This window comes from Neodiprion lecontei, chromosome 1 (genome assembly GCF_021901455.1).
Source record: "Neodiprion lecontei isolate iyNeoLeco1 chromosome 1, iyNeoLeco1.1, whole genome shotgun sequence".
Lineage (NCBI taxonomy): Eukaryota > Metazoa > Arthropoda > Insecta > Hymenoptera > Diprionidae > Neodiprion > Neodiprion lecontei.
The window spans coordinates 91,700-100,103 of NC_060260.1; the positions used below are offsets into that span (position 1 = coordinate 91,700).

The 8,404-nt window shown below is 38.4% G+C and overlaps 2 protein-coding genes across 4 annotated transcripts; one reads left to right on the plus strand and one right to left on the minus strand.

Moving 5' to 3' along the window:
- The first annotated feature begins 120 nt into the window (after window positions 1–120).
- LOC107221827 (transmembrane protein 138) lies at window positions 121–2,064 on the plus strand. The gene is made up of 4 exons (XM_015660963.2): window positions 121–679; window positions 790–862; window positions 952–1,126; window positions 1,328–2,064. The coding sequence occupies exons 1-4, from the start codon at window positions 495–497 to the stop codon at window positions 1,432–1,434; spliced, it is 540 nt and encodes a 179-aa protein (XP_015516449.1). The 5' UTR covers window positions 121–494; the 3' UTR covers window positions 1,435–2,064.
- Window positions 2,065–2,310: 246 nt separating this feature from the next.
- On the minus strand, window positions 2,311–6,643 carry LOC107221839 (E3 SUMO-protein ligase ZBED1). 3 transcript variants are annotated; one of them, XM_015660983.2, is made up of 5 exons: window positions 4,690–6,643; window positions 3,398–3,813; window positions 3,116–3,267; window positions 2,713–3,029; window positions 2,311–2,600 (listed from the first exon to the last, which is right to left on the minus strand). In XM_015660983.2, exons 1-5 carry the CDS (start codon window positions 5,971–5,973, stop codon window positions 2,562–2,564), a joined length of 2,208 nt encoding a protein of 735 aa, XP_015516469.1. In that variant the 5' UTR covers window positions 5,974–6,643; the 3' UTR covers window positions 2,311–2,561. The 3 variants fall into 3 exon arrangements, with proteins under 3 accessions (XP_015516469.1, XP_046602492.1, XP_015516470.1); XM_046746536.1 differs by having other exon boundaries at window positions 2,697–3,029; window positions 4,690–6,642; XM_015660984.2 differs by having other exon boundaries at window positions 2,692–3,029; window positions 4,690–6,641.
- Between the last annotated feature and the right edge of the window lie 1,761 nt (window positions 6,644–8,404).

Here is an 8,404-nt window from a genome sequence, read left to right on the forward strand (position 1 = left end):
ACGAATGGTAACGAGGGATAGCTTTTGAACCACATTATGCTCATTACAACATGGGGTAAGCTAATGACATTTCAGTGACTTTCCAAGTCTTGATTGATGCATGCTGGTACGTTGGCTAAATATATGTGAAGACAAATGACACAAATTTTTTATGACTGCACGGAAATGATGTAGAAATTGCATTGTTTTGCAATTATACAGGAGATATGTGTTACAACCCTACTAAATATATAAGAAATTGGAATCACCCGCATTTTGGAACATACACAAAAGATTCAATGGTTAGTGTGAAACAAAGAGCGGACTGTAAAAAAGTGGGTCTAGTAAAAATCGCAATAATTTAACATTTTATGACTAAACTATCGATTTTTTCCACGTGTAGTCACTTTCGAGTTTAGTCTCCAACCACAATGGGGTCGCAGTGAGCAAGATGGAGTGCAAGTCTACCATTGCCATGACAACCGTACGAAATATCACAGCAGCTATTAAGCTGAATGGAGATAAGACCTAAGTCGTTTTCACAAAAGTTATCCACACATACTAAGATGATCTTCTCTTGGACAAAACAATATACAATACTATTCATACTACAATACATACTTTTGCTTTACGACGCTAGTGTAAATGCAGTTGTTATATTGTGCCAAAACCAGCCGGTTGATGTGCTCATTCTTTATATGCAAGTACACACAACATATCTGCACGAAAACTTACATCTTCCCCACGTTTCGAGACATTTGCACTATGTACAAAGTAATGAAAAGCATACTTTCTGCTCCTTTGTTGCAGAACTCAAGACTTATGTTTAATGGTGTCATTGACCATACTTCTAGGTAGCTTTTTCTCTACCTACATATTTCGGGTGAGTACAGTATTATGCGCATTGTCAGGCAAACGTCTCTGATAGATTATGAATTTTTCATCAAATGCTGTTGTTCCCGTTACTCGTAGGTTGGACTGATATATCTACTATATTCAAGATTTCGCTTGGCAATAATGCTTTGTGTCATTTATATTGTTCTTAGTATTACATTGCATTCTTGGCATATGACTTACCGATGGCCCTCTCCACAAATTCACCATTGGAATAAAGGTTTTCATATTATGTATGCTACACACAGAATAGGTGAGTCACTAACTAAAGAACTATAAATTTTTGCTACTTTTTTGAGCAAATTCAAGGCAAATATAATAACATTAGGATTAACGATCCAAGTATTTTCCATAATCCAACATGATAATTTTTACTTACTTACGCCATAGTTGTCACTATCGACACTTGGCTCTTCCATTGTCAAATATAATCTCACATCAATACACCACGCAGTTGCAGTTATATACTATTACTTCTACAAAAGAGCAACATTGAGTATCAGCGATCCACGACTGTATCAAACGTCCAGCTGGGAACAAAACCCATTGAGTGTTTCCTGATTTGTTGTTTGAATAAACACGTCAAGAATATATTACCATAATTTTGAACTTCGTACATTATTGAATAAAATGAAGATGTAAATATAGGTTTTGGGATAGGTAAAGTAATCTCTAATGCAAGATATGGAAAATTCGCACAATTGTCCAATTGCAAGCAATTTGAAAAAATAATATATGCTAATAGAAAATTCAGACAAATTTCTGTCATTGATTCTTAAACTTGTCAATAATCAACATTAAAGATTGTCATAGGCGTTGATTAATTATGAAAATGAAATATAATTCTGGGGTAATCATAAAGATCTATTTGAAAAATACCATGAGGGTGAAAACCCTTTCAATTGGTATGTATAGACGCAAGTATACTATGGTTCTTGCAATGGTTTACGGATTTATTAAAAAATGTTCACAACTCGCAAGTGTTCGATGACTCAACTACTTATTGCATGAATTTTGGTTGAAATTTCAAGTACATACAAGTTGTAACATGTATTTGGACACAAACACATTACTACGGCCACGCTGTATAAAAGTTCTTAGGCAACAAAGCCTCTAATGTGCTGACGTATCTGTAACCACAACGTTCTGTTAATTTTCTTAAAACGAAATTTCCAGTTCCGCTTGAAATTGTTCTACACACAAAAATAGATTATTCCTGTTTTATATACAATTTCACAACTGGCAAGGAGTACATGCTTAGGATATGCTACATTTAATTGTGCTTGACTGTAGATCTCTTTACATCATCCAATTAATAAGATACAATTATAAGAAGTATATGTATTTTCATAATACATATTAAAGTTCTTAGTGATAAAAATTTCGTAAATCCTGGGTCTTATCAGTATGATTAATAATGAAATAATGTAAATCGTCTACCATATTTTGGAATGAATATATTCTGTTCGAATATTTGGCTACTTGTGTTTACGTTACTTTACGTATGTTTATTAGTCACACCCCAATGTTGATAAGAAATTTCGCATCTCCATTTTGATATTTTGATTCTGGTAGACGTGTTCATCAATGCCTCAAGATAACACTACTTACCTCTACCTATCGATTTAAGAAACCAATGTACAAATTTACAGCAGAAAACAGCAATTTCGCGCGTAAAGCCAACGAAATTATTTTTGAATATCTGCTTCGATCTTGTCCTCGTTTTCCTGTAGAAAACAAAAGATTTTTTCATTCCGTTAAGTTATACTTACTTTAGGGTTTACAGTTTATAAGAATTTCATGGCGACAGTTGTATACCTTACGGGAATATTTTCATACGTTATGATTGCTGTGCAAAAAAAGCAGTTTGTCAGCCAAATGTGGAGGTAGAGCTGCTCTTCTTGTGTCGTAAAGAACCTGCATATCGGCAGGTATACGGGCAGGTGGTGCACAGCAAGCAGGAACGCAATTGTATCTACGAGCGAGACGGCCGAGATTTGGACATTTTGCTGTTATTTTAGCCCACCACTGCAGAGGGCAGTAATCGAGAGGGGCTGTTGCCTCAGATTGGTACTGAACCAGTTCCAGGTCCGCCTTCTCTTCTGCTGGCATGCCAGTTTTTGTTGCACACAACCCACCGAGTAAGAGTTCCATGCCTGCAGGTTACAAATTTCAGTAACGACATTCACCAAATTGAGGCCATTAAAATTTTTAAAAATGCATAGTCTCTCAGTCCACATACCAGAGAGTCGATTTTTTTTACTGGAAGGTTCATCTTCAATTTTGGTACTCTGTTCCCCACCTTCCTCTTCTATTAATTTAGTTAGCATCTCCTTGATCGGTCCAGCTACCATATTTTTATCTTCTTCAGTGGCATACGGCAACTGTTTGAATCTGCACAATAGAAATTGAAAACTTGTTGTAATGTAAAAACGTTTGCAGAAGTTTTCTACGTTCACACTTGTAATAGTTCCTGAAGCTGATGATAATTGGAGCAAGTGGTAGTTCATTAATAAGCATTTACCGTGGATCTAATGTGGTGGCTGTTTGCAGGAGTAATGTAACACTAGGGTCAGCATATCGATCACATAGCATATCGGATAAAGATTCCTTGAAGGAACGGGCAGTTTCACTGTCTGAATCTTTAACTTTCAAGTGGGAGGAAACGAGCTGCCACAGTAAAGGTTTTAACAGAGAAATAAGTGGCATTTTTTCTTCGCTCAGAGTCATGATCGTAACTTTGAACGGCTCAAGGACTGTAACAAGATCCTCAACTATTTTCCACTGTTCATTTGAAAGACTAACAATCTCTGGGTCAATGCCTTCCATTCCATCAAGCAGTGACGCAATTATGTTCCTCCGTAGCACCATCTGCTCCAGCATTTGATACGTTGACGTCCATACCGGAGGATAATCCATGACCATTGCATTCTCTTCGAGCTATAAGTAAATTGAAATATTGGTCAGATCCTGCAGTCCAATTCTACATTTCTAGTAGACAAAGTGTCAACATAAAAATTGGCGATAACAAGGTTGGTACAAAATTTTTAAATCCAAGACACTAACTATTCCAGAGGTTCTTAATAATTCCCCATATTCTTTGAAACAAACTAAAACTTGAAAATTTTATTAATAATACTAAGTGAATCAATTTTCAAGTGTTTGGCTAGCTGCGGCTACTCTCAAGCTGTGAAAGATACTTTCATCCTTGGGATCATCGAATTTCTCAAGTTAAATTTGTTAACAATGTTTAAAGTTGAAATCAAAACGATCTATCATATGCTGAATTTTGCGAGAGTTGAAAATTAAAAATATGACACATGTTTGAATAATTCGAGTTTAACTGTGTACAACAGGAACTAAATCTTCAGGTAGATGATTTAAAATAAAAGTTACATGTTATCATATGTATAAACATAGTGTATTTACATCAAATTGAAGGATATGTGGAATATTTTTTGTGATATTTTCTTGGATGAACGATCAAAAGCCGTTTGTTCGATACAAATAGAGTACCAGTCAGGTATACAAAATTTTCCGTAGACCGGTTTTTGTAAGATATCACGGTGTGCTATCAACCCTTATGATAAACTCTCAATTTCGTCAAATAAAACTTCAAATGATTAAGATTATACCAGCAAGTGTACCACAAAAAATAGCAATGCACTAGCTGTGCAGAAAATCTGAGCCGTGCATTGGGAAATTCGAGTGCTGGTGTTTTGGTAATTTTGAAACCCTGGCAAAAATAGAAAGTTTTCACAGTAGTGAGTTTCTTTAATATGGATGACTATAATAATAGAAATTTAACAATTATACCTCTAGTATTTGTTCCTGCATAAGCAAAGCAGCACAGGCAGCAGGATGACTGACTATAGCCCCAATTGCAGTTCTGCATTTGGTTAGGATTGTTGCAACCTCTGTATTCTCAAAGCAAGCCTGAGCACATACTTGCAGGGTATGAAGCAAGCATGGGACCAAAGCTAAGCCCCGAGTGGACAGAGCTGCCAATAATTCAGCTCTGGAAGTTCCTACAACTACAGCTGTGACACGATCTACTCTCAGATCCCAGTCCAGCAGTAATGAATCCACAGCAGTTCCCCATTGAGTTTCACCCCATTCTACAGGTATGTGCAAAGTCGTTAAGACTTTGCACTCCAGCGATGGCTCTCCCATATTTTGGTAATAAATTGACACAGTTGCAAAACTTTCTCCCGAAAATGATCTCCATTCTTCAATTACGAGACCAAACTCGCCGCTAACGCAAGACAAATTGGTAGCGACGGATTCTCTGAATGTGTCGTACACCTTGGGTATGATTTCATCTTCTAATTTGTTTTTACTAGGAATTTCACAAGGAGAACGAAGGGTTGCTATAAGCCTTTGGAATCCTCTGCCTTCAACGACTTCCGGCAGTTGCAGATCCATTATGATAAATTCAGCAATTGCGTCTGATACAGTCTTACCATCTATACCAGACTGTTGGATCTGGTTCTCCTCTGGCATAAGGAATGCAACATTTTGACCACTATTTCCCATCCCTGTACCGCCTTTGATCATGACCCGCAATGGCTGGCTCATACCGATGTCTTCCTCCATATTTGAAAGGCTAATGTTTGGATCTGTGACAAATTGTATGTCTCCGTCTATTTGTACGGTACCGTCTGCTGTGGTTGTATAAATATGTTGAGTGTTAGTTAGGCCAGCTTTGAGCATTCGTTTTTGAGCTCGTCGCTCTTTTGTTTCTTGCGAAAGGGTTTGGCGACGAGGAGGATTGGTTGCTTCTAGATCCATCAGCTCTTGAGCATGCTTATTTTGAAGGTGCATTCGTAAGTTACTAGTGTTACGGTTATATGCAATTTGCGTCTTGCAAAGGATGCAGACGATTTTTACTTTAGTTAAGATATCGCCATCGTCCGTAGCTGGAAAACCAAAGAATTTCCAGTAAATGCTGCGCATGGACATTGGTACAACCAGCTTCTTGTATGTATAAGTATGCTTCTCTTCCATCATCTTAGCAAGGACCATTTGCATTTCATTCTTATCGTCCACTACTCCAGGTGACTTACTACTGTTCGACGCTATTATTTGTTTATTTTCCATGGTTATGTGTCCGGATGCATAATGCTAGCAATGCTCTCCCTGATATGATATAGACTGTTTACTCTATTTATAGCGTCGTATATTTCTCATATATCACCAAAATGGACGGCTCCCATTGCATAATTTCCAATTAACCGATCTCCTTGTGCCAACTTCCCAACGCCTTTATGTACCATGGGTATTACACGAATAACAAATTTACCGCGAATTTTCCGATATCTCAAATCAACTCTTCATGAATTATTTTATTGATATCGAACTTCAATTTCTCGCTGAAAAGAACGATGCCCGTACAGCTATCGACCAACGCCACGAAAGCGATGCTATCGAATTTGTACAAACCGCTACGAGATCCGCGATGGTCGTATGGAACGATGGCGCGAACTGCGGGGAGCGGGGAGAGAACTCGACAGAACCAAGACAGAACTATCTCTGTCAGAACCGTGCTCTGTTCCTGTTTCAGCGGTATAGTCACGCTAGCGAATGGGGTACTCTAGATCTATGGTAGAAATACGTTGCGAGAAAAGAGAGATCACTTGAGCCGCTTTTCTTTTGCGTCAATTTTTTGACACAATACGACACTAAGTGATTTCATTGGCCTTAACCGTTATATCCGACCAATGAAATCACTTCGTGTCGATTTGTGCCAGGACATTGACGTAATAGCGTTTTCCACTGGTTGCACTGAGTGCGCACTAGCTCGAACAGGGGGCACTCGTTCCGTGCATGAGTCGCCCGGCAGCGGGGCAAAGCTTCTGAGTGGAACACGCCGTAAATCGTATAAAGACAGACTAGCACCCGTATTCATAGTCCTTCTTTGAGGAACAAGAAATGAAGATATATATATATTCATTTCTTACCATCTTCACGTCGGAACCTGACGACAATAGCGCTGCTTTTGATGAAATCTAAAATATATATATACATATATATGTGTGTGTGTGTGTATACAAACCATAGACTTATAAAGATAGACTGAGCGCTCCTATAAGAAGCACTGAAGCTTACATATAAAGGACAGAGATATGCCGGGAATACTGCTCTCTGTTTTCAATCGGTTTCATAGCGGGAGACAAGGGCGCCGTGGAAGTGGAACAGCTATAGATATGGGCGCATAATTTCGCCTAATTCTCCTCTACCGCCTCGATCCCCGCCGCCAATATCGTCAGAGAGAGAAAGGCGTACTCCCGGCATATTTCTGTCCTTTAAATATTTGCTTCAAGCGGCTCATAAGAGCGCTCAGTCTATCTTTATAAGTCTATGATACAAACATAGATCGTGACCGAAATCAAATTGTCCCTCACCCGAAAGCGAATATCCTTGTGTCTAGTCTCCCGAACACTCGTCGGATCTTTGTGATATCAGCGCCGTTCAGTGTCAGCCAGCGCAAGCCTTATTGTACGGATTTTTGATGCCAGATAAAATTTACGAAGATCGGACGCCTTTACTCTAATCTCCATGGTATGTATAGTGGATTCCCAATTTTGTCCATTAACAAATTCCATAAGTAAATATGTTACCGGCATTATATAGAACAAATTAAAATTAAAAACAACCTTAAAATTCAAAATACATGTGATCAAACCGGGTTCGGGTACATTTGTCATATTTTATAATCGAAACGTACAAAACCTCAGATCACTTAACACTAGATATAGCTAACCACGCCGTCAACTAGCGAAAACTGCAGCTAAAGGGAGGTATATGTCGATACAACTGGTCTCTCTCACTCTGCTCTCTTGATTGGCTGACAGGAAACGTATCAACCAATCAAGTATAGAGCAAGAGAGCCAAGTTGAATCGACATACCTTATACGTCTTGCTATCACTCCTCCGCCACACTTTCCGCATACGACCGCGCATAGTGTAATTTTATCCACTCAACTATAATAATACTGAAACGCTCATTGCGGTAGTGGTACCAAAGAAAGAGATCGCTCAGAGATGAAATACGTTTTCTTTCTACTAGCTACTGCGCATGCGTGGGACCGTCTAACAATTGAAGCGGTAGTCTTGGGTGTAATTAAATTGTAGCGGAGGAGCGAGAGAGAGGGGTATATGTCGGTTATAATCTGTCTTGCTCTACACCTCATTGAGTGAAAGAGACAGAGCAACCCTATTATATACATACTTATATATATATACCTATATGTATACATATATTAAAATTGAACCGTCGAAAAATTTGTCAAATATTGTTATCTTTTTATTGACTGTTTGAAATATATATACAATCACTTCGGCCGCAGTTTCCGAGTGATTGACGGGATGAGTAGTTATCTCCAGTAATATATGTTCTAACTAGCACACATTTCGGAATATGCTCAGTATCTCTATGGAAGGATGGCGTGAGCACTGAACTCTATGCATAGAGTTCAGCGGTCGCGAGAAGCTGCATTAAAGAAATGTCCTACTGTACCGACCAATTAAC

What these genes read in the sequence shown, in the direction of transcription:
- LOC107221827 (XM_015660963.2), top strand. Translation starts at nt 495, where the DNA reads ATGGAGATAAGACCTAAGTCGTTTTCACAAAAGTTATCCACACATACT. An exon ending in TCTCTACCTACATATTTCGG is followed by an intron (nt 863 to 951) that starts GTGAGTACAGTA and finishes CGTTACTCGTAG; the next exon opens with GTTGGACTGATATATCTACT. An exon ending in GTATGCTACACACAGAATAG is followed by an intron (nt 1,127 to 1,327) that starts GTGAGTCACTAA and finishes TACACCACGCAG; the next exon opens with TTGCAGTTATATACTATTAC.
- LOC107221839 (XM_015660983.2), bottom strand. Translation starts at nt 5,973, where the DNA reads ATGGAAAATAAACAAATAATAGCGTCGAACAGTAGTAAGTCACCTGGA. An exon ending in GCCACCACATTAGATCCACG is followed by an intron (nt 3,268 to 3,397) that starts GTAAATGCTTAT and finishes TCTATTGTGCAG; the next exon opens with ATTCAAACAGTTGCCGTATG. An exon ending in TTTTGCACAGCAATCATAAC is followed by an intron (nt 2,601 to 2,712) that starts GTATGAAAATAT and finishes TGTTTTCTACAG; the next exon opens with GAAAACGAGGACAAGATCGA.